The 25,901-nt window shown below is 35.2% G+C and overlaps 4 protein-coding genes across 6 annotated transcripts in view; 3 read left to right on the top strand and 1 right to left on the bottom strand.

The window, feature by feature from the left end:
* Positions 454 to 3,749, top strand: LOC105156512. Its single transcript, XM_011072664.2, has 7 exons — positions 454 to 954; positions 1,372 to 1,480; positions 1,561 to 1,720; positions 2,477 to 2,625; positions 2,806 to 2,957; positions 3,140 to 3,254; positions 3,329 to 3,749. The coding sequence occupies exons 1-7, from the start codon at positions 650 to 652 to the stop codon at positions 3,467 to 3,469; spliced, it is 1,131 nt and encodes a 376-aa protein (XP_011070966.1). The 5' UTR covers positions 454 to 649; the 3' UTR covers positions 3,470 to 3,749.
* On the top strand, positions 4,238 to 8,980 carry LOC105156511 (ERAD-associated E3 ubiquitin-protein ligase HRD1B-like). Its single transcript, XM_011072663.2, has 8 exons — positions 4,238 to 4,392; positions 5,080 to 5,625; positions 5,720 to 5,896; positions 6,497 to 6,646; positions 6,732 to 6,928; positions 7,197 to 7,353; positions 7,663 to 7,909; positions 8,462 to 8,980. The coding sequence occupies exons 2-8, from the start codon at positions 5,093 to 5,095 to the stop codon at positions 8,612 to 8,614; spliced, it is 1,614 nt and encodes a 537-aa protein (XP_011070965.1). The 5' UTR covers positions 4,238 to 4,392; positions 5,080 to 5,092; the 3' UTR covers positions 8,615 to 8,980.
* On the top strand, positions 15,533 to 21,104 carry LOC105156510. Of its 3 annotated transcripts, none has more exons than XM_011072662.2 (4): positions 15,533 to 16,259; positions 17,212 to 17,447; positions 17,599 to 18,409; positions 18,704 to 21,104. In XM_011072662.2, the coding sequence occupies exons 2-4, from the start codon at positions 17,214 to 17,216 to the stop codon at positions 20,830 to 20,832; spliced, it is 3,174 nt and encodes a 1,057-aa protein (XP_011070964.1). In that variant the 5' UTR covers positions 15,533 to 16,259; positions 17,212 to 17,213; the 3' UTR covers positions 20,833 to 21,104. The 3 variants fall into 3 exon arrangements, with proteins under 3 accessions (XP_011070964.1, XP_020547425.1, XP_020547424.1); XM_020691766.1 differs by having other exon boundaries at positions 17,187 to 17,447; XM_020691765.1 differs by lacking the exon at positions 15,533 to 16,259 and adding an exon at positions 16,385 to 16,612.
* Positions 22,543 to 25,901, bottom strand: part of LOC105156509 (protein GDAP2 homolog) — a gene marked incomplete in the record, with an annotated part of 7,518 nt that continues 4,159 nt past the window's right edge. Inside the window, 8 exon segments of the mRNA XM_011072661.2 lie at positions 22,543 to 22,935; positions 23,093 to 23,184; positions 23,292 to 23,366; positions 23,472 to 23,541; positions 23,909 to 23,976; positions 24,126 to 24,234; positions 25,050 to 25,301; positions 25,780 to 25,901. Of these exon segments, the coding sequence (XP_011070963.1) occupies positions 22,860 to 22,935; positions 23,093 to 23,184; positions 23,292 to 23,366; positions 23,472 to 23,541; positions 23,909 to 23,976; positions 24,126 to 24,234; positions 25,050 to 25,301; positions 25,780 to 25,901 (864 nt within the window).

Genomic DNA, 25,901 nt, shown 5'->3' with positions numbered 1-25,901 from the left:
CTGGAATACTCTTCTCAAGGTGAAAAAACACTCCTTGCATGTTTGAGTTTGTGAAAATATATAATGATAGTTTGATAAAAAATATAAGTTTTTTCATATATTAATAAATTCGATAAATTTTAATTAATTGATAAATATCTTTATTAGACGAAAACAAATTTCAGGTATATTATATATAATTTTTCCAACTACAAAATATATACTTGTAAATATTCTAAATCTCCATCTCGTCAAATTTTACACAAATATTTATGAAATATATTACCCTAGCACTTACAAATAGCAGGAGGTTGTCTGTATAATTAGGTCATAGAAGCGACGAAATAATTTATCTTTTGTGAATATTAATAATAATTAATCCGATTAACATTAATGCTTAATTAATGTTTCTCTTAACGAAATGACCTAAACCGCATGTGTAAGAACACAAGCCCTACAAAAAGCTTTTGCCCCAAGTGAAATTTCAGTTCAGTTTGCCTTTTACCGTTTACTTCGTTAATCCCTCTTAACTTTTAACATCAACGAACAAGAAACAAAATTCCCCTCCATTTTTGAGGACCGGAAACGCGATGTAAAACTGAGGAGGAAAGGGCAAAAAGAAGAAGAGATTCAGATATTCAAGATAGAATCTTGCAACAAGACCCAGTGAATGGGGAGATGGAGAGCTTCCCTCATAATCTCCCGCGTCATACTTGTAACCAAATCGATCAATAATCCCTATATTAGCCCAAACCCGTTTCCCAGATCTCCAATTTCACCTTTAATTTCAGAACCCAGAAATTATTTCTTGAATTTTAGGTCATTTTCTGCACTCCCATCTCCATCCCCGCACTATGCTGAAGACTTTGATGTCAGGATTCATGAGTTTAATCAGCGGCACGTGGTGGAGGAAGAATCTCTGGAGAATGAGGAGGATGGGAAAATCCCAGTTAAAGCTTTCTTTCTCTGCACCAGGTTCCACTCCTCTGTAATTGTCGCTGTATACCTGAGTTGCAGCTTCCACTGATATTCATGGCAATTTTTTATTTTGGAACATGTCGGGCTTTCGATATATTGGTTGCTTACAGTTTTATTTGTGGATTTGATGTTAATTTTGCTGAGAATTTTCTGTTACTTTTGGCTTAATTATGGATGCTTAGTAGTGTTGCATCTGTTTCTTTCTTTCTTTTTATGTCAAATCTGTTGGTTTTGCATGTATAACCGTGTCTGTTTCTTGATTGGGATGTTAATTTGTCAAGAATTGATTTTCTTCTTAATTCGTCCATGGTGATGTTTGTTTATCATCGAATTACTCACCTACACTCACCATCCCCCTTCTTCCTCGGTGTTCCATCTGGATTTTCTGGTCCCTCAGATTCATGGTTTTTGCAGTGTTGATTTGAAGAGTATGCAAGCTGAGAATTCAAGATATGTTATCCCTCCAAGCTCGCGTTCGTCAAATTATATTGCTCTCAGATTTTGTGATTCCCCATTGCAAAATGTAAGAAGATATCACGCTTACACCTAGTGCATTCAAGACTTTGACCTATGCCTCATGGCAAAGTGACTCTTTCATTTCAGGGAGGACCTGTTGAGCAGAATGTGAGTTGTTATCGCTACATGGTTGTCTTCCAGTATGGTTCATCAGTCCTATTCAATGTGGAGGATCATGAAGTTGATTTCTACATGCAGGCTGTCAGACGACACGGATCTGGTTTGCTTCCCGAGATGAGAAAAGATGGTGGGACTCCTTTTCTTCTGCTAGATATTGTTGGCTCACATGTGTGCATCTTCACCATTTCTTATGCTAAATGTGCTTGGAATCAGTAACCTGTTGGTATTGAATTGCTTCTATGAACTCAAAATAGTGTGCTACTCAATTGGTATTGAGTTTAATATAGTAAGTAATGCTGATGCGTTACAAGGATGGCCCCTTTTTTGCTTGAAGTACATCATATAGTTGATTTTGTCAAGTAGCGTGTCTGCGAGAGTCTACGTGGATGATTGTGCACCCAAGAAAGAGAGGGAGGGAGTTTGACCTGGATGGGTATGCTTGAGGTTTGGGTTTGGAGGAACGACGAGAATTGAAGTTTGATCAAAGTTGCCAATGAGTATATAACGCTTAACTTTGTCACAGTTCAGTTCAAATAGATGCCTATAGAGGGGATAGTAACAACTTATGATGGTATGGAAATGATCTGGAGACCAAGGATGGGCCTGTGGTTGAGGCATTAACATAGGTTGCAGCTCCGGGTTTCTTGGGCCTTGGGGAGGGCGAGAACTACACCTATTATTTAGTCTATCAAAGTACTAAAAGAAGTTAAACGTCAATCCAGTTCTTCAATTACTATATGAAATATCCAGTATTTCTTTGTGCTGAACTGCTGATTAGTTTGTCCAAAGTTGTGTATTACTACTGCTTGCCCGTATAATTACTACTGCATCTGCTGGATGATATTTCATTATTTCATCCTGTCAACTTTTCTTGTTACATCAGATTATGCTATAAAAGAGAAGCCTTTGTTGGTTGAGGATATGCAGGGGGGTCCAGATTACATTGTCCTTAAAAATCTGGACACAGATAGCATTCGCGTAATCAGTAGCGTGCTCGGCCAAAGCATTGCTCTCGACTATTTTGTCTCCCAGGTAAATTGTTACCTATATTTCTGTTTCTGTTTTTCTACATTTTTTATAATCTGTTCTTTAAATTTCCGTAATGCTGCTGTGGAAGCATGTAGCTCACGGCTGCCATAAAATGCAATAAGTAGCTCAACATAGCCCTTCTGCAGTCTTAAGCTAAACTTGAATATTTTCTCCGCCTCCTAGGTTGACGGTATGGTCGAAGAGTTTGCAGAAATAAATCGCGGAATGGAGAAAACTGGTACTTTCACAATGGATAGGAGGAAGTTGTTCCAACTCGTTGGGAAGGCTAATTCAAATCTTGCTGATGTGATCCTAAAAGTCGGTCTGTTTGAGAGGTAAATTTTGCATATATGTCTGACAAACTTTCTAATGTGATTTGGCGCTCTTGCGAACACATTAAGCACATCGAACGATAATCTAACTCTTATCTCGCCCAACGCATTTTATCCGCAAACTTATCCCAACAAATTTATTTCTTTTAGAACTCTTTTTAAAGTCTTTATTGTCCATACTTCAGATCAGAAATTGCATGGAGAGATGCAAAATACGCGCAAATACTGGACTACCTTCGTGAGGAATACGAGGTCACTCAGCGATTCGGAAACCTTGATTTTAAGTTAAAGTTCGTCGAGGTATGTGTACATCCAATTTCTCATTTTGGGTTAAGGCCAATGTGATCGATGATGAGATCGTCTCTTTGCTGCAGCATAACATTCATTTTCTCCAAGAAGTGCTCCAAAACCGGAAGTCGGACTTGCTGGAGTGGTGCATCATAGTGTTGTTGAGCATCGAAAATGTTATTTCAGTATGCGAGATCGTTCGTGGCTCGATGGGGACATCAATCTGAACACAAGTTATACACACAATTCTTTGCCGAAAGCAAATTGTTTTGTTTAACCACAGAGTTAGCACAATTGTAGCAAAGTCTCTCTTCTTTCCAGTCATACAGTTTTGTAGAATTCCTTCATAAATGTATCTGTTGCTTCTCTTCGACGGAGATGCAAAGGAAATTATTGTTTTGCCCTTTTGTAAGGGTAATAATTTTTTTTATTTTTTTATTTTTGCAAAACTTATTGTAACTAAATATATGCACAAGTCTCTCACAAGTTGAATTTTTACTTATCATAGCAAATACTGTGACCGGAAAAAAAGTTAATAATAAAATAGAATTCGTTAAATCTATATAATATATAATTGAAGACGAGTAATTGGTGTCTTAATTATTTTGATATGTCAATTTTAATATTTAATTAAACTAATTAATTTTAATATTTTATAATATTTTTTAAAAATTATGCACATATATAGAATAAGTCAAGTTTACTAGTATGAGATTAATCTTGAGTCCAACTAGATTGGGTGACATTGTATAAAATTCATGTACAAAATTCCATGGGAGGCATAAGGTCTCGAGCTTAATAAATTTTGGACACAGCATAGAAAAAGAATGTAAAAGGTAAAATGAAATTATGAGAATTTTGTTATAAATAATACTTTTTTTGGTAGTCAAAATATATTATCATTTTCCACAAAATTGAAAATTTAGGAAACCCTTTCTAATTAGATATGTGGAAATTATTGCTATCTTTATCACATGGGAAGTTCATATTCTGCCCTAATTCAATATATATGTGAATATTTCTTACTTCATTTGAATAGTCTTCAGGTAGTCTTGTTCTTGTTTTTCCCCCAAATTAACCCCACCAACGATCCGTCTTCTCTCCGGCGGCGCGGCCACTCCTGTACGGATCCACCTCCGCGGCCCTCCTGGTATTTATTTCTCCTCTCCATTCTCTTCTCCTTCTTTTCAATTTTCTTCTTCTCTATTGCCCCAGTCGGTCTGCACAAGATCCATAGTATGCATCATTTTCCGATTATCTTTCTTTTAATTTTCTTCTTCTGAATGAGCAATTGGACGTTGGGTTCTCATTGGCGGTTGGTTTTCCCCTTCCTTCTGCGCAGGAATTAACATCCTTGTCCTACTTTTCAATTTTTTCTTCTTTGTTTTATGGTGAGATGCTGAAATTTCCGTAATAGTAAACAGAAACTGATGAGTTTCATGTATTTATGAAAACTTGGAAATGATCGATTAATTGATCAACTTTATGCTCTATGAGACTCTCTCTCTCTCTCCCTTTTGGTGGGTGGGGGTGAGGAGTGGTGGAGTTCGTGCTGTATTTGACATAATGATTCTATCCGTTTTGTTAAATGGCGTGAATTATAAACGCATGCTTTAGTCTCTGTCTCCTTGGACAAACGTATTTGTATCTCGGTTAAATTTCCTTTAATTGATGTTCTGAAAGAGTTTTATTAAGCGAATCTGATAATAGTTGAACTTTCACTTTGCAGAACCTAAACATACTGAGATTATAGTTACTTTGTTAAAAAATCAGTCAAATTGATCTCTCTTTCTATATGATATCTGGAAATAATTAATTGATTGAATGTGATCAACAGGTAACTAAGTCAAATGATGAAGCTGCAAACTTATGCTGGGCTTAGCTTAATAGCTACATTGGCTGTTATTTATCATGCCTTTAGTAGTAGAGGCCAGTTTTATCCCGCAATGGTTTACTTGTCGACTTCAAAGATCAGCTTGGCACTTCTTTTAAATATGGGCCTGGTTGTTATGTGCATTTTGTGGCAATTGACCAAGAAAATCTTCCTTGGCTCACTGCGAGAAGCGGAAGTTGAAAGGCTGAATGAGCAATCGTGGCGGGAAGTCATGGAAATACTTTTTGCAATCACTATCTTCAGACAAGATTTTTCAGTTACATTTCTTGCATTAGTTACTGCTTTACTTCTGATCAAGGCTTTGCATTGGTTGGCCCAAAAGAGAGTTGAATACATTGAAACAACTCCATCTGTCCCTAAGCTCTCTCACATCCGCATCGTGTCTTTCTTGGGATTCCTCCTCCTTGTTGACAGTATCTTTCTCTATAACTCAGTCAAGTTTTTGGTAAAAACCAGAAAGGCATCAGTTTCACTTTTCTTTGCATTTGAGTAAGTTTCTTTGACTATGTTATTTGTTCATATTTGTGTTGTTGTTGGAAGGTTTTTCTAAAGCTGTTATTCTGGGAAATTTTATATTTCTCAGATACATGATATTGGCCACAACAACTGTATCAACGTTTGTGAAGTATGTATTCTACGTCAGTGACATGCTTATGGAAGGACAATGGGAAAAGAAAGCTGTCTACACCTTCTACTTGGAGCTTGTCCGAGACTTGCTCCACTTGACTATGTATATGTGCTTCTTCCTTGTCATTTTTGTGTAAGCAACCTTCAGCTCAATTTCTTCTACATGGTTTAGGATAAAATATCATGATTATCTGAAGCATGGCATGTATACTTGCATGTGTTCATTATCAAGTTTTATGCATATCTATACCTGCTTATGTGCTCCTCGCGAGGTTTACATGTGCACCTTTATAAATTACAGAGTGCCTGTTCATTCTTGTTAATGTTCATTTTATAACTTGGATGGTGTATGTGTTTCCTCTCTATGTGAAATGTTTCTCTTTAACTATGCTGGTTTTTGGTATTTTCTACTAAAACAACAACTTTTTTCCTCTGGATCGGATGTTTTATGTGGAGATTTATCATTTAACCAGATTAAAGTCCTATAATTTTTTTTATTTTTTTTTTTGAGTTAAAAGAAGTCCTATATACTTCAGTTAATGTGGCCCAGTACAAGAAATAGACTTTACTATTTGGCAGACTGGCAAATGTAGCTCTATTGTGAATCGAGACTATTTAAATAATTTCCTGATGATCTCATTTCGTGAACATCATTTATTGCTCTTTCCTAATCCACTCTCATCAGCCAAATGTTTCAAGTTTGGAATTATTATTTGCTCTTTTCTTTCCCCAGTAATTATGGCGTGCCTCTTCACTTGATTCGGGAGCTGTACGAGACGTTCCGCAATTTTAAAATACGTGTGGCTGATTACATACGTTATCGGAAGATCACGTCAAATATGAATGATCGCTTCCCAGATGCAACACCTGAAGAGCTCAATTCGTAAGCGGTTTTCCCTCAGTGGAAACAAGTAGTGTGGTTTCCGCTGACAACTCTCATTCACAATGCTTTGTTTCCTTCTGTGCAGAAGTGATGTGACCTGCATTATATGCCGTGAGGAGATGACTGTAGCGAAGAAACTTAATTGTGGGCATCTTTTTCATGTCCACTGCCTCAGGTCGTGGTTAGAAAGACAAAATACATGCCCTACATGCAGAGCGCTTGTTGTACCACCTGAAAATGGGACGTCAACTTCTGGATTAAGGGGCGATGGTCATCAGCGAGGTATGTTTTCCACTTGGTTGTGATACGCTTCTGTTGGATTTTAGGCCCATTATAGCAACAGGGTTCAATCCTTGTTGAGCATATGCATTATGCCATCAGGGAAGTAGTTTGAGGCATTTTCTAGTAGGCCCGTTTTAAACTGAGTCAAGTTTGCTGATCTGAGATCTAGAATTTCAAAGTTGACTTCATGTGCGGATCTGTTTGATGTTGAAGAACCCCATTGTTGTACTTCTAAAAATTGTTGACTAGCATTATTGTTGGGACACAGGAACTAGCATTCCTGGTACACCTACGCAAGGCTCTGTCGGTGATAGAGTGGCAAATGATAATGTCAGTCATCATCAGGCTAGGCTCCAAGCTGCCGCAACTGCTGCCTCGATATATGAGAAATCTTTTGTCTATCCTTCTCCAAATACTCTATCGTGGTATGCATTTTTTTGTATACTGTGTCTTGTCACTCTATCGTGGTATGCATTATTATTTCATGATGGAAGCTGGAAAGTGTTGAAACTCTGTTTTTCCTCAATTTGGGTTTTCAGAATTTCCTTAACTCTTCTTTCTTGGGCTATTACCATAGATTGCTTTATAGTTCATGATAATTCTCATTTGGGATGTAGCATTGTTCACTGGAGAGCATATAGGTTGTATGGGATGATATCAAGCTGAGCATATAGATATTCATGTGTGGCATCTTCCATGTGGGTGTTATAAATTGGTTTTTGAATATCTGCCAGGTCTCCTGGATATACCTTACTTCCTCAAACATTTGGACATTGTGGCAACAATGTAGTGGCAAGTGATGGTGAAGATGGAGCTGTGAGTGGACTGTCTCAAGAGCATCAGCTTGCTAACATGGTCTTTCCTCAGTTACCTCAGGGCAGTTTTGTCCCTCCACAGTTCCAGGGATTCAATGGACATTTTGCTTCAGGGAATGCATCTGAACATGATTTACAAGTCAAACTAATTGAACACCAGATTGAGGTAATTCCTTAATTATCATGGACTTTTTTCTTTTTCTTGTGTCCTGTACGTTTTTGTTGTGGAGATGAAGCCTGAGATGATTGAAAGTCCTATATTTGCTTCAAGCCAGTCTTTCCTAATTTGGCTACTTTCATAATGTAAACATTAAGAGATGTACCAACACAATTACATGCGACAAACATCAAATTTCATGATTAGATCATAATTTGTGGGAGCATGCCACTTTACAGAATATTAAAAACTTAAATGTAATAGCAACAAAGAGAGGGGGGGGGGGGGGGGTAAAGAGAGGGGGGGGGGGAGGTGTACAAAGCACATGCTTCAATGCTGTCGGTCAGGGTGAAATGAGAGATGTTCCATACAAAATTATCTCTGTCTGTGTCTTTCAGTGTGAGTGATAGAGAGAGATCATGACTCTGTTTAGTTTTCTACAGTTTTTGAAATATATATATATGTATGTTCCCCCCCTTTTCATTTATAAATATATATGTTGGCGGAGCTGCAGAACTGCTTGGACTTAACACTACTTTTTATACCCCTAAATTTGGTCAGTTTCTGCAACGTCAGCTGGAGCTTCTGCAAACATCCAGTAGTGGAAAGGGGAAGGATCTAGGAACATCTGATATCAAGGGAAAAACAATATCATCACCATCTTCATCTACTGTAGACTCTAGTGAGACGGGCAATGCAGCTGCCACAGACTAACTGGCCTTGCAGAAGTATACTCTGGAAGTCTCTTGGAACTGATAGTATATCGTGTACTTATCTCTGAAAGTCAAATGTAATTGTATGTTGATTATTGTTCAAGAAAACACTGCTTGTATGCCGTGCTCTTGTGGTAACGCAGAGAATTAGTCCAGTCACTCTTTCTTCTTTCGCTAGTTTAGGTCTTTCCAAACCACAAATTCATTCAGGTTTTAGTTTCAAATCAGAGTTTGTAGCTTCTGTTAGGGTGAAATATTGGGGTAATTTTACTTGGCTACCTATGTATTTTACCTTTTGACCCTTTGAATAATGTATATACACACCCATAAATAGTTGGATCATGTGACTTCACTTGTAGTTTACCAACTTTTTGGTCTTCTCTCCCCTTTTCAACTTTTTAGGCTATATTTGTTTTTTGGATTTCAGTGAAGGAATTTTGATGGCTTCTCAGAAAGGGACAATTAAGTAGGAAAATAGAAACAGGTAGTGTAAGATTCTTATATATCCGTAAGACATCCAACTGTCAAATCAAACAGTTGATCTTTGAGGTGACTTATTTAAAATGTGATAAGAATTGGCCACAATTTTACGTAAGCTTGTTCAGCTCCAGAAATATATGGTTGTGATATTTTAACAATTTTGGTATGGACAAGAGTGAGTCTCTTCATCAAAGATGTTAGTTGATACTGATGATGCCTGTGAACCGATGTGGACGAAGCACACTCGATCTTCGTATACAATCTAAACCCAAGTGATTATTTTATGTAAAAGAATAAGTTTTTTTTAGCGTAATTTTAGTCAAAAACATATATTGACAATCTAAACTCACACTTAATTAATAATAGTAATACATGTAATCATGATGATGGTCTATTTCTGATGAATTAATTTAACCTTTTTCTGGTCCAAAAATTTGGTGAGCATTATGGGCCAGATCCATTTTCCTAGACCGGTGATGGCCCAATCGGCCCCACTATGAGTAATTGGCCCAGTTTTCTTGGACTTATAAATTGGAATTGTAACAGAATAGCCCCATGATTTTGCAATATTCTTCTTTTCTTTCCTTTCATTTGATATATACATAATGAATTGTTCAAAAAGGTTGAAATCCTCAAAAGCTAAATCCTGCCTTTCCACCCTTTGTTCTCTTTTTTCTTTTGCATCATAATAGAATCTCAAAAAATAAAATAAAACAATAATAATAATAATTGTCCCCCTTCATGTCCATTTAAACGGGAATCATGGTAAAGTACTTTTGAATAATAATGATTCCACCCCTTCAAATTCTAATAATTACAAAGAAATGATAGAGCTCCAACCTTTTTTCATGTCTAAAAGGCCCCATCATTCATTACCAAGATCTCTCTGCCTCTCCTACCAAATTAACCAACCAAGAAAAAAATAATTACAAATTTTCCCATCTATAATTATTTAATTACTAAAAAGACCCTGCCAAAATACCAATGAGTATGTCAATAGTGGAGACAAAATTCCCAAACCATCACACACAACACATAACACTCCAAATCCATCAATTAATCTCAAGGGATCTGCACTTGTCTTGTGTGGGGCCCCTCATCTTCAAATCTTCCACTACTTAGACAGATTCAACATTAATTTCCATGGGATATGACTTAGGATTGGTGGGTCCCAATTAATCACATTAAAAAAGCAATTAATAATAATAAAAACAAAATCAAGAATGATTAATTATTAATTGACTGGGAACACCCCCCCCCCCCAACCCCCCCCCCCCCCCCCCCCCCCCCCCCACGGAAGTAATATAGTATTAGGACCGTCAATGAGTTCAAGTTGGTCATTGTTTTTATGAAAGTTCAATATGTATTTATATGTAAGTATTATTGTAAATTGAAGTTGAATGTAAGCATCACTATAAAAAAAAAACATTAACTTTTATTGTATATTATAAATGATTACGGTTTAAGAATCATGATGAACTAATAACATTTATCACAATCAAACAAATTTAATATTAAATTTAAGTTATGATCGCCATTGATCAATATTTGTCATAATTTTTTATTATGATTAATATTATGAATTTATTTCTAGAAACAACGTCTAGTAGCTATGACAAAGTTATAGTTAATTTGTATTCCCCACGGTATTTATCATTTGACCATGGTACCTAATGACAAAATGTTATATTTCTTTTAACGTGAAGAAAGATTTCTGTTTGAATTTAGGTTTTGTCAGGGTTTTTGACTAAGTTAATTTAAAATATCTTATAAGCTCCTATAATATCTTATAAGAGGTTTTAAGAATTTAAAGATATTGAATCTTATTTTAAAATTAAGTTCTAAAGTGTTTAAATAAATAAGACTTTAGAACTTATAAAATATAAGATTGTTTATAATAAACTTTTCATATTATAATAATAACTAAAAAAGGCATCAAATAATTAGAATTTAAAAATTAATCATATAAAACTTTTTTTTTGTGAGAAAAAATATTAAGTGAAATACTAATAAAGCTCTGAGAGTATTTTTTATTATTGGGTATTAAGGTTAAAAAAACTTAAAAGATGTTATAAAAAAAAGAGCTTACGAAATTTTAAACATTTTATTTTTAGATCTTATAAATTTTTTTAGAAAAAAATTTATTAGAACACTTTTATAAAACTTATAAACTATCAAACATCTTATAAGATATTTTTAAAAAGTTTATAAACTCAGTCAAAACACCCTCTTAATACTATCTTCTTTTTAAATGACAAAATTCTCGAAAAAATACTCTCTTACTTAAAATAATTATCAAATATTACTAATTTTCATTCATTATTTTTTAAAGTAATTACAAAGAATCGTGTTTTGTTCAAAAAGTTTTATAAAGAATCGTTTCAAGCTCTCATTTAAAACTTTGATAATGCAGAAGAAAAGAAATTCAGGTAGTGAAAATATGCCAAAATGTCAAATCATTTTGGTGTAGGTTGAAGGAACATAGATAAACACGATTCTGCTGTACGAATTCCCCATAAAAGGTTAGGACCAAAATGCCTACACAGTTTGTGTGAATGAGTGTTGTCTCAATAAAGATGCGCAAAAGAAGAGCTATACACTGTTGAAACACGCTTCTCCACCCATATCGTGTTTATTAAATTATAACTGACTATTTTAAATTATTTGTAATTATAAATACATCGTCGTTATTAAAAAATTTATAAATATTTTATCGTTATTGGAGTAATTATAAATAACTCATCAATCATTTAACAAATACTCCTTACAATAGGTTGTTATGAGGAAGTATTTATTATATGATTATTGATTCTAAATATATATTTATAATTTATCAAACAACAACATATTGATATAATTATGGGCATCATATAATAAGAGAATGATCCTTTTAGCCTTGACAAGGAAATGATACAGTTTTAGGGGTATTTAAGGAATTGTTTATTTGACATACCAAAGTGGGACTTATAGCTTTTGTCAAAGAACCATTTTCTCCTAAAATTCGCTGTTTTCACCAATTTCATTTCATTAAAATTTGGACGAGTAATATTGTCATTAGCCAAAAAATATTTAAATTTTTAATTAACGTTCTCAAATAATAATTTTAGTTATAATACAAAAAAGATAATAAAGTTAACCTCACACACTCTCTCTCTCTCTATATATATATTATAATTACAAAAATATACATGAGGCTGTTGAAGGAGGGATATAATTAAAAATTTTATATTTTTTTTATTTATGAGGATCAGATATAAATAATTTTTTTTTAAAAAAGTATAAATATAATTTTAAAATTTTTTAATAAAAAATATAATTTTATATTTTTTAAAGAAGATCTAAATATAATTAACTCTCAATAGGTATGATTTTGATTTAAAAGGTGATGGCAAGAAGTTAGAAGGACAAATGTCCTTTATGAGGCATGTGTTTGTGTTTATTTGGCAAGTAAGTGGGTGAGTGAGTGATCGTGTGGTTCAATTTTTGTGATCCGTGTAAAAGTGATGGGGACGGAAAAGTGTGGACACTATCTTGCCCATTCATTTTTGGCAACCCGGATTAAGTATAGTCGCATGTTATGTGTTGGTATTCAAGTTCATGTGTTTGAGTTCATCGATTATGTACCAGTGTTAATCTCATTTTTATATAAATTAATTATAATTTAATATTTAATAATTTTTAGTTATATTAATATATTAATTAAATCGATATATTACTCACTTGCTCAATTTATTAAAATATTAATATAATAATACAATTAATGCTTCTTTTATCTAAATTTAAGATGAAAATTGGAACGATCTGATAAATTCAAATGTAATATTGAAAGATGTAAAATAAATATGGAAGAATCAATTACTCAGAATTTAAAATTTTTACTTTCAAAAGATGTTAATTTTTTAGTTTGGGTACTTATAAAAAATTTAATTCCACTTTAAATGTGGGTGGATTAAAGAATTATAATCTAAAAAAATTGGTAATTAAGAAATATGTGAGGGAAGGAGTCAAAATTGAAATAGAAAAGTGTAGTAAAATACACATAGGATCAAGAATTGACCAACATCATCGTCATCATGGAGCAGGTCCGTCCGTAGTCTTTGATTGGCTGCAAATGCCACGTGTAAGAATGATGCGCCATCATCATATTCGTCCTTTCATGGGTGCTTCCTGCACAGTACACACAGAGTACCCTCTCTGCCTCTGCCTCAGACAACAATTTAGACTTTCTCTGGAACAAACAGAGCATCACCCAATCAGATTTCACCACCACCATCAGTCCGCATTGCTCTAATTCTACCTAAATAATCCCACAATTAGAATGACCATAAAATTAAAAATAAAAAAAGAGGAGGGTCAGCCACATCCCTACCTACAGAGGTTGTCACAGTGGGTCCCGGCCGGACGCTGTCGGCTTCCCCACATTAGCCAATGAGACTCTGTTACAAAATGGAATGCAAATAATTATTTTTTTTTATTTATATAGGGATAATTGCGAATTTGATGTTAAAAAATTATATTTAGTATTTTTGATTATTTATTTCTATTTAAAAAATAAACTTGTTTTTTTAGTTAAATTCATCAAATTTATTAATATTAGCAAAAAAACTGAATGAAAATCACATTTATCTTCAATTGATTTATTACTCATTTATTGCATGTCAAATAAATCTTTTTCTAACCAAAATATCCTTAAAGGGCAAAGATATACCTTCACACACCTATTAGCGTGTGAAGGGTAATTAGGTCAAAAAATATTTATATGACATGTAATAAGTCAGTAACAAACCAATAATGCGTAAATATAGATTCATTCGACTTTTTGATACTATCGATAAATTCGATGAATATTGATTAATGAATGAACTTATTTATTAGATAAAAATAAATATAAGGGATACTAGATATAATTTTTTAAACCATATGGGTCTACGCATAGTTACACTTAACCTCATGGGAGGGTGGTGTAATAATCCTTAATTTTATCGTATCAAATTAATTGCGTAATAAGTATAAATATGTTTGTTTTTATGATCAATCACTGCTTTTAAGCGAATATCAATTACATGACAAGTACAGTATACTTATTATACGATTTTAGATTTGATTAAATAACAGAGAACAGATTCTGATGACAAGTTTACTGGATAATTCGAGTTTAATTTTAGAACGAATGCAGATTTTGGGACGAGTTACAATGCTTATGAGGTTAAGATATTATCGATATGAGGGGTGTGGCCGGGTGGTTTAAGTTAGTGATAGTTTTTTAGGATTTGACTGTTAGACGATGTATATTACGTTGGAAGTGATGACAATTCTGATTTTGATATGAGTGGCACCAGGGTGTTGGGTTAGGAGGTGGTGGCAAGGGTTAATTCAAGTGGGAGTCATCAATCGATCGGGTTCAATTAATTGATAGAGATCAAAGTAAATAAAAAATAAAAAGAGGGTCTAAATCAAATCGAGCCCATTATATATAAGATCCAACTCAAAATGAAACAATACGTAATTTGATAAATAAAAAAATATTCAAATTATATTTAAATTTATGTATTTGAATAAAGAATTTCAAATGAATTTGTATTAAAATAACTTAAAATTTATATAGAGGGCTAAAAATTGAAATAAAAGAATGGTCTACAAGTGGAAAATAAATTGAAAACTAACTCCATTTTGGTTTGTGTGGGTTAGTGTGAATCTGTATCATATGGACAGAAATGAATTTGGTATAGGATTTTAATAAAAACAGGATTTTGGGCTCTTTTTTAACACGCAAAGAATTTTAGCATTTAATCCATGGACATTAAAGATGGTAACGAACCGGGTTGAGGCTGGTGTACACCAGACTCGAGACTCGCTCCGTCTCGTCCCATCGCCAAATCTGTTGGATTTAAACCACAAAATTTGATAAACCTTTCACTTTTGTTCAATTAATCGATACGTATGTAGAAAATATTAAAATTATTATTTATTAGTATCTAATAAGTTATTATATGTTATAAATATAAATAAATCAAATAATGTTATTTTGGGCTTGTACTGAATTTGGGTAGTTTCGAAATTTGACAAGGTTCAAAAATTTCAAATTCGATTATAGATGCGAAATTCAGTAGTTCAGTTAAAATACAATGGGTTCAGAACAGTCTAATTATCTGCCTACCCTGACTAAGGAAGATTTCATATTAATGACTTATTAAATACCAAATTTTGATGGTTAGCACATATTAGAAAGTTGGTTTGTTTTATTTTGAAGAGTAAAATGTTTTCATAAACTTGAAAAGCATAATGAATGTATTTCCATATACATAATGAGGGCATTATATAGTCCTATTATACATAGGTGGGCAGTTTTGTTTTCTCATATTAAATTATCATTAATATCTGTACCAAAAGCTAAGGAGGTGGAGAGAATCTACACAAATACCACTTTCTTTTCAATTCCTCAAAAACCCACAAATTATAAAAATGGAGTTTTAGAAAAAACAAGTCATCAGAGAGGTTCTTATTTCCTTCCCTGTGTGTGTGTGTGTGTGTGTGTGTTTGTGTGTTGAGAGGGAGAGGGAGAGAGAGAGAGAGAGTGAAGAAAAGCAGAGAATAAAAAGAGACCAGATGTTGACAAATTTCATGTCACTGTTCTTGGAAGCTCGTTTGTTTGTGTGAAGATTTCTTATCTGGGATCTCTCTCTTTCTTGAAAATAAATATTATTATTATTAATAGTAGTAAATAACTAAATATATACAGTTTGCAAGAATTCTTTCTCCTTATATATATATATAGTTTGTTGTGTTTTTCTCTCCTCTCTTCTCTCTCTAAAAGGTCTTAGCTTTTCTCTTCATAAATAGAGAGTGGCCCAGCGGGTGGAAATCTCCAATCTTTAGTTGAGTTTGATGAGGATCTGAGCTTCTTCAATGGAGTTATTACCAAACCACCCACTTCTTTGTTTCTTTCTTTCATTTTCCAATTATTAGTATTACTTTACTCCTTTCTTTCTGCTTCTTTTATTTTTCCCTTTTTCTTTTTCGTTAGCTTTGGGTTACTGCTGCTGTAGTAGTGTGAAAGCCTCTGAATTTCACATGATTCTGTGTTCTTGTTTTCTTGAATTTGCTGTCGGATGATTCAATCCATGAGGGGTTCTTGAGGAGAGGTCGTTTCAGGATGTGGGTCTGAGGTAATTTTTTTATTTGTTTATTTTCTGCTTTTTTAAGATTTACTTGGCTTTGACTATGACCCAGAAGAAGAAAATACTTATTTGTTTTTTTTTTTTACCCCTTTAATTCTGCCCTATGAGTGTTACGCTGATTGGTTGAGTGATAATTATTTCCAAAATGTCTGCTTTTTTTAGTTTTACAGATGATTGGTTTATTGGCTGGGATATTTGGATTCTACATTTGTTTTCAAGAACGGCTGCTCATGTATTAGGGCTCTTGATTGGTATCTAATTGAATGATATCTGATGGGTAGTTGGTTTTGATGTGTGATCATCCATGTAGGATCTGCTTTCTTTATATACTCATATGCAGGGTAAAAATTACGAAAACTTTGTTAGTGTTTCACTTCTGCATATTATTCCCTAAATTTTTTGTTCGTGATTATTTATAATTTTTAGGTAGCATATTCTCAATGTTTGTTTCAGGCCTACTGCATTAGTTGAAGTGTGTTCAATCATTTTGTCTGAATTTCCACCAGTTACCTTTACGTTGGATGTGATTTCTGCAATGTAGTTCAGTTCTTTCAATCACTGGAAAAGCCACCTCTTACCAGATTAGATTTCTAAGACTTGTTATATTGTTTTCTTTTTGGTGCATTTCCTGCTACAGAAACCACGTCTGAATCTTAATATCATTCTATGCATTATATGTGCTGCTAGAATTAGTTTTAACACAAAGCTTTCACTTTGTCCAAAGTCAAGAACATGATATATTGGAGGTTGCATAAATTTATTTTTTATGTCAATAGCAGTAAATTCTGGATTTTATGCTGAGTAATAGAACTTTTATGAGCTGCAGCAACTTTTTGTAATATAGACAAAAGGAAACTAAGTTCAGGAATGTCGAAAGAAATGAAATAATGTTTTATTGCTCTATGGTCTTGTTAGTTGCTGAGTTAGATATCATCTCCAGGAATGGGAACAAAAATACATTGCAAAACCTACTTGCCAGGATTTTACTCCATGAGGGACCTTAATGAGGATTCTAGCAGTAGTAGCTGGCCATTTTTTAATGGGGACAAGACCGTACAAAATGGGCAGTATTACAACGGATTCATGCCGAGGACTTCAGTAGATGGTTATCCGGGACATGATAAGGATGCATTGAAGCAAAAAATGCTTGAACATGAGGCAGTTTTTAAGAATCAGGTACTTCGGTTTTGTTTCTTACTTGTCTCTCATTCTTGACATCCAGTTAGTTCATTTTCCGTTTATCAAGAAACTCGTATGTTAATTTGGTAAATGTAATTCATTGAATATATCAGAAGCATGAGTGCTTGAATTTTCCACTGGCATCCAGGTTTTCGAACTCCACCGTCTTTACAGAATTCAAAGAGACATGATGGAAGAAGCCAAAAGGAAAGAACTACATGGACACCGAATGTCAATGGAACCGGCATCATCATCTAGTCTTCACGGATCTCAAATGCCTCAAGAAGATGCTCGAAAATGGCATATGGCAGGCTTTCCTTTGTTCAATTCTGGTTATAGTAGAACATCTATTCCAGGAGTTGAAATTGTTAATTCTCCTCTGAGTTGTACAAAGGGGAATATCAAACAGACTGGTCTGTTTCCATTCCAGAACGGGACTACTTCAAAGGATTCTGAAGCATTGGATTCAAGACCCTTGAAGGTGAGGAAGAAGTTATTTGATCTTCAACTTCCAGCTGATGAGTACATAGATACTGAAGAAGGGGAAAGATTGCAAGACTATAAAGTATCTGAAGTATCAAGTTATGCTCCTAATGGCCATCTAAATGGTGGACCTGAAAGTAGTATGAAGTTATTCGTTGGTGGTCATGCTGGTATGAAAACTGATTGCCCAATAAATGCTTCAGCTTCTTCATCCTGTTTGAGGCGCTCTACTGGGTTGGCTGATCTAAATGAACCCGTGGAGGCCGAAGAAACAATGGCTCCATCATCTGTTGATTTTCTTGGTCGTACTTCAGAAAATGCAGAGACTAAAAGCATAAATCACCCCACTAAACTAAATGCAGGGTATTATGGTGTAACTGGAGAAACTATTAGAGACCGTGATGGATTTTTGATGAGTTCGTCTATTGGGAGTAAAGTTCATGAAAGAGGAAGGCTCTCCCATATATACGAAGGAGGTAAAGATATTGTGAAGTTCCACTTTATTTTTCAACTACTCATGATTTCGTTATCATTTTCATCTACCTGCTGTGAAACTTAAATCCGTCAAATTCTGTGCTTGTGCTAATTTAGTTTATATGATGAGGAAGCTCATCTGTACATTCACTACAAGGAAATACTAAACTGAGGTTTTGTGCCTGTTGTCAAAATAAACTTCTCTTAGCCTTTCTGGTTTGTTTATAATTATTGGCATTGCTATTATTACTGTAGTTATTCTAATCTTTAAAATGCTATGGATTTCTGTCTTTCAGGATTCACTAAGAACAATCTCAGTTCTCTAAGTCAAGGTCGTCAACCAGATAAGTTGCCTTTACCTTCCCATCCCGTGCAATGTATGCCTAACCAGGTTCATCCTCCGACTGCTGGAATATATCCAAGTGGTTACAGTAGGGAAGATCTGTGGAGAGATGGGCTCCGACATGGTTTAGAATCTTCTGGTAGAAGTCAGGATCAGTCCAATAATAGCCGATTGGAACATATAGCTTCTCTGACCCCTGGTTCACATCCGTTCTTTAGTTCATCTTGTTTTACCGGATCACGGGCCCACTCTGTCTCATCTTGGGCAAAACCAACAAGTAGCTCTCCTCAAAAGGTTACCACATTGGAAACATCTTGGCATTCAGCTGCAGCAATGACTAGAAGTTTGCAGCCGTCTGCTCAAATCCCAGTACCTTTTAGTGGAAAGTGGCAAGTCGATGCTGGTTCTAGATTGAATCCATGTTTGGGACGGGAATCTACGCTGAACGGATTTTACCAGACGTGTGTATCAGGATCCAAGGAACTCAAAGTTGACTCTCCATCAGTTGGGTTTGATTATCTCAACGGCAGTAGGGCTGATAATCTAGCATCTGAACGCTCAATTAATCATACCTTTGGGAGTCTTCCGAAGAGCTCGCATTTTGCAGATTCAAAACCTGCCATAGATATTAACTTGAATGAAGTTCTTCCACAAAGCTTGTCAAATGAGGTTGTGGTCCTGCAAGATCTTAACACGGTAGATGGAAAAAGTAAGACTGAAGACAATATGTCAGCACTGCCTTGGCTTAAAGCTAAGCCAGCCCATGTTAATGAGGTTGCCAAGTCTTGCAAGAATGAAACGGCTAGAGATCTTAGTCAATTGTTTACCCCAAACGGTATGTTGGCTTCAAGTGATTCTGCTATAGCCAGGAAAAAGGAGATTGCAGAGTCTCGAACTGTTAAGAAAATTCTTGGTTTTCCCATATTTGAAAGAGGTGTTCCGGAAAATGACTCATCATCCCTTGCTTCGACCTCGGTGAGTGTTGACTGCCATACTGAACGTAAGGATGTCAGTACTGGAAGGAAGAATGGAATTATTGACATAAATGTAGCATGTGAGCCAGACGACCAGATAGCTGAAGAGTCAATTGGGGAAAAGGAAAAGCAGGAAAAGGGCACCTGTAGCAGAGAGTACATTGATTTGAATTCTTGTGTTAGTGACTGTGAAGATCCTCCAGCACCTTGCTATGAAAAAAAGAGCACCAGTGTTAAGATAACCTTGGAGATAGATCTGGAAGTTCCTGTTATCCTAGAGACTGAGGACGATAATACACTGTACAAAGAAAATATGCCGGAGGAGGTATCCTTGCAGTCATTAGAAAATAAAAATGATGTAATACGGGACGATGTTCTTAGAAATGCAGCAGAAACAATAGTTGCAATCTCCTCATCGTACCCACAAATCCATAAGAACGATAGTGCTTCCCTGCCAACGGAAGCTTCCTTAGCAGAATCTCTCCTCTGGTTTGTGAATGCTGTGTCTTCATATGCAAATGAACTTGAAAACCCATCTGGCAAAGAATTGAGGGACATCAGAGTCGGCTCACCTCACCAGGATTCTTCTGAGGAGATAGATGATTTTGAGGCCATGACGTTGCAGCTAGCAGAAACAAAAGAAGAAGACTACATGCCTATCCCTTTCGTCCCTGAAGTCCAGAAAATGGAAGACACAGGAGGCAGTGCTTTACCAACCCGATCTCGTAGGGGTCAGGCGAGAAGAGGAAGGCAGAGGAGGGACTTCCAACGGGACATTCTTCCTGGTCTGGCATCATTGTCAAGGCACGAGGTGACGGAGGATCTTCAGATATTTGGAGGGCTGATGAGAGCCACAGGTCATTCTTGGAATACGGGATTGACAAGAAGAAATGGGACCAGAAATGGGGGAGCTCGAGGCAGGCGACGGGTTGTTGTTGAAACTCTTCCTCCCGTTCCAAGCCCCGTTTGCGCACCACCGACTCAGCAACTTAACAACATTGGAGCTGGTCTGGAGGATAGAAGCCTAACGGGGTGGGGGAAGACACCTAGACGGCCCCGCCGACAAAGATGCCCTCCAGGTAATCCGCCTACTGTCGCATTAACGTAATAATTGGAAGAGGCCTTACATTATTGATTCAGAGTTTTATAGAGGGACACATGCCATCAGGGAGCTCGTTTTATGACTTTTCGAGATTGAGTTGTTGTGATCGTGGTTTTCGTCTTTGTACATGTCATCATAGCTCATAACGTGAGTCTTCGTGATTTATATGTCTTTGGATTACAAACTTGTACTATTTAGAAATAATGTGCTGATTTGATCCTGAAATATACACAACATTGATTTGAATACAAGCGTTTTGTCTTCCTAAAGACCAAAAATTCCTTCAGTTATCTTGCCTTAGAGCCTCATTAAAAGCTTAGGTTCAAGGTTGTCCATTCATTGGACTTCAGGTTATGTTTGGATCTCCAGTTCTGGCGAGAAAAATAAATGTACAGAGAATAAAGCGGGGGACAGTATCACATAATTTCCTTAGTTTTCTCCTGAATAAAATTCAAGGACCGAACAAAGCATTAGTGACCTCTTTAACTCTTTCTTCTCATGTAATGAATATCAAAAGTGGGTGTCCATTTGGGTCGAGTTGAAAACATCGTTATTCAAGCCTATTTTGAATTATTATTGAGTTTGAAAAATCACATTTTGAGTTTTGTGTGATTATTAATCTAATCGAGTTTGAACGAGTTTTAATTGAATAAAATATGAATCGATCTCGAGTAATTTGATTTTTTTAAGTATATTTTACTATTGCTACACTAATTAAATCGAATTTGAGCTAAGCACGAAAGTTTATCTAAAAAAAAAAATGTTCAAATTTGGTTTGTTAAATTTAACAAATCGAATGCAAATTTCAATGTATTATTGAATAGCTTTTTTAATTTATTTTTCAACCTTAATCTAATATTGCTAAAAATAGAGAGTTGGCTAAAGGGATGTTTGCAATAACTCTTTATTTTTATAGAGGAAATAAGTTCTAAAACAGAATAAGTTTAAAAATAGTGAAAATTGAGAGGATTTGAAAATAAAAAGAAAACATGGGGAAATTGTAGTGAAATTTGGTTGTTTGAAAATAAATAAAAAGGTGAAAAAAAAGTTAAAATTGGAGCGTATTAAAAAACAATTCAATATTACAATTTTGTTAAGAGTAAATTACAACGACCTCTCATGACATTTGACCTAATTATAAATATCCCCTTGTCTAAAAAATTACCAATACCTTTAATTTTAACGGTTGTCTAACATCTAGCCCAATGCATTAGATTTTCATCCATTTCTATAATAAATTGACCAAAATGCCTTTGTTGATTAAAAATTATAATTTTATTTATTTTTTTTTAAAAAATATTTTTTTATGGACTAAATGGATAATTTTTTTTAATAATTTTTAAAATTTTTTCATCCATTTTGTTCGATTGTTTGATAAATTTTAATTTTTTAAAAAACCTAAAAAGATACAATAAGGGTAAAATTGACAATTTCATACCTCCATCCAAAAATTACATTATTTCATCAAACATCAAGAGATATTTATATTTTTCAAATAATAAAAAATACTCGTAATTATGCCAAGCCTCAAGAGATATAATTGTAATTTACCCTTTTGTTAATAGACTATATAATTTAGTAAAGAACTGCTTATAGTTTAGAGAGACACACAAATAAATTTCTTATCGTAAAAAACGGTAGGCTCATTCGGCCCAAATCGTGCAATGGATTAAAGGGAAGGGCCTAACCATACCCATTGAATTGAAATTGAACAGATTTGCATGTCACCTGTCTAAGGAGTGAACATGGTTTTAGAAAACGAAGAAAATTGGCAGCGGCCTGTTTCATAATTGTACAGAAAAACACTTGTTCTGAATAAAGAAAATGATACAGAAAGGTATGTCTTAATACACATTAACATCTTTAGGAAAGATGCTGAAAAAATGCATGAATACACGCATACTCAAAGAAAAAAGAAAAAATAACCTTACAACCTGACCTAAAAGTTAATTGGAAAGGTATTAAAAAAGATTCACAATGCTGGAGAGTTGCTGTGTTACTGGTGAGTAGAGGAACAGCTAAGCGTACAGCATCTATGGTCGCTGATAGACGTATTTTGTTCTTGGATCCACGATAAAGCCTTTTCCTCCATTCACCTCTAAATCATGCCTGCAACAGATTTTTGCACTAGTTACAAATTTTTTCTGATTTTTCACGAGCCACAGAGTCGAATACCTTATTGATATGAGAATCAATTCCTTTGTTACACAAACTTCCTATGTGAAAACGACAGTGGAAGTGATTAGACAAAGGCAGGGGAACTCACTGGAATACAAAATCAGGAATAGACAGTTGTTCACGAGGTACATATCCGAATAGCTGCAGAAGACGATCAACGTAGACCACCTTCTTCCACACCTGAAGATCAGTTTGTAATTCCTTTGGTTTCAGAATAACGTAGAGAATATGGAAATTATGACTGATTCTTGTTGCAAATAAAGGAAATATAGCAATACAAGGCATACCACATCATCTACAAATAATTGCATCGCAAATACTGCAGTTTTCAGCCCGAAAGTTGGATGAAGGACATATATAGCCTACAGCATAAAAAGCAAACTGCAGGTAAGAAGAAGTGCTTATTGTCGGAAGAAAAAAATGATTCTCAGCATTGTGGTAGGAGCCTTGGAGAGGAATTCCCATACATGAAGATTACGCTGGTGTTTCCGTCCAAGTATTTGCTCTAATCTCTTCATCCACCCCAGATCTGGTTGCCTGTTAATTCAGATAAGCTGAAGTGAGCCAAAAAATCAAGTATGCCCAGTGGAAATTTGTCAAGTAAGCTGCAGCATCTTGTGACGCCCAACAAACAATAAGCATAGAGCCAGAGTACTATCCTAGAAGAGCCCAAATTTGCCGTCTCAGCCCAGTGAACACAAAGAAACAGATTAAACCAAAGAAGTTATAACAATATTTCAGGCATGTCAATTTTAACAACTTTTACAGAACAAAATTATAGTTGTTTCCACCAATTACGCATTAGAACGGCACAATGAATCCCAGATCAAAGAGGCAATACTCAGGTGAAGGCAAAACAGAAGATGACGCTGTGAGCAAACTATATCAGGGAGAAAATACTTACATCTGCAAGGATGCTGCTGAATGGAAATAAACTATTGTGTACGGCTTCTGTATCAGGGGTTCGAACTCCTGAAAAAGAAATACATAACATAATTATCCACTAAAATAAGGCAAGCATGGGCTTCACCAGCACATAAAGGCCACTAAACATCATATAAACTTTGTGGTGAACTCATGGATATCAGAAATTTATAACTTAAAAAAGCCAAATCATTTACCTTCACTACATACAGAACAAAACGCTCTAGATCGAGACATCTTAGGAGAAAATGTGCTCCAACAACCACCATTACTGGGCGACCTTCACTATCAACCCCACCTCGATAACTGAAATGAAGACGAGCTTTACATTAATGAAGATCTGGATGCTTAGAAATTTAAGATGCTTTTACTGTTTTATGTTTCCGGGAGAGAAATAAAGTGATCCCCATTTCCCAATCATGACATAGCTGAGTAATGATTTTTGAGTCACACTGAATATGAATGATGTCTACTGGCAAAGTCCCTCTTACATTTTATCACAAATTACCCGCCCAATAAGAGCTCATCATGTGGTCTCAGAGGTTCAAGGGTAGCATTTTATTGCTGAAGCCCATCTTACATGAGACAATCGCAAAATACACAGCCACTAATCAGATAATGATGTAAAACATCTTCTCAGGCAGGCAAAGACCAATTTTAATTCAAGCGGTTAACACGTGAATATCGGCCAACGGTCAAAGCCTCAGAAGATTCCAACAGTGAGGAAGGAAAGCAACCATAAAGAATCTACAGCATCCAAAGCTTGAGTCTAGCTATTTCACTGTAATCAAAACACTAAAACACTTAAATGTATGATATCCTCATGCAGAAACGGTACATGTCCAGCAATATAAACTACCTCACAACGACTTGTGAAATTTATGAGAGAATTAAAGAAAGGTATCGTGGGAATCCTACTAATGAAAAGCATCTGCAGATCAACATCTAGTTTAGCATATTTTTAACTAACAAATTAGTGCCCGCTGATGGTCACAAATAAGATTACACAAAAGTGAGCGTAAAAATCTCAAGAAACTGCCGAAGTGACAACATTAAGGAGGCCAAGGACAAGATCTGTACGTGCATACCATACACTATCACATAAGTTGATAGTGGCTTACACAATTTTCATTTCAGCAATGTCAGACAGATTAAGTGAGTTTGCTTTAGCAAGATATCTAGAATGGAGGGAGTATTCTTCAGCAGCAGATAAAGGAGGACCCCCAAGGTCCCCGTATCCAAGCATTCTAGCATAATTCCAACCATTTCGTGCCTGAGCTGCCTTCTCCCATTGTTCTCTCCGTCTCTCATCTGGATCTTTGATCAAGGACATAAAAGCAGGATCCAGATATGAATCCAAGTATGACGAATCCCTGCTTAAAAGAGAAGAATGCCTACATTAAATAAGATCATAAATAAAATATTGAAGCTTGAAAACAGTCCCCAAATCATGCTAGTGACAACCTCATTAAACAGAAACCAAGCCAAATAAATTATTTTACTAGACAACAATATGTCATAAGCAAGTAACGAGTCAACCAAAAACAGCAGGTTATCTTGCAATTTGCATTCAAAAGTCAAGTAGGTAGCAAGAAAACTAACACCATGTAAGCTTAAACCAAGATATACCTTTCTGGAATATCCTTTTAGATCCTAAAGCAAGTTCATTGAGGTCAAAGCTCTTGGTGGAAAATTTCACAACATGAGAAAAAAGTCCGAACAAATTGAGAACTGCAAGTCAGTAAAAACACACACGCCTACACTAAGCTAACCACATAATACTTAAAACCTCAGAGCAAGCTCATTCATGATACACACATAAGGGCTGGGAAGGTATTTCGAGTCACTAACCGTCTTGTCAGCGCAATATCACTGACCGGAAAATCAGCAGACGTCTCGGGAGATTTTGGAACAGTCTTCAAATTTGGTAAAGGCTTTATTCTGATTTTGCGTTCGTCGATAACTGTCTCACC

Source organism: Sesamum indicum, linkage group LG2, assembly GCF_000512975.1.
Source record: "Sesamum indicum cultivar Zhongzhi No. 13 linkage group LG2, S_indicum_v1.0, whole genome shotgun sequence".
NCBI lineage: Eukaryota > Viridiplantae > Streptophyta > Magnoliopsida > Lamiales > Pedaliaceae > Sesamum > Sesamum indicum.
The sequence above is the reverse complement of the archived record's forward strand: the minus strand, read 5'-3'. Positions and strand labels throughout refer to the sequence as shown.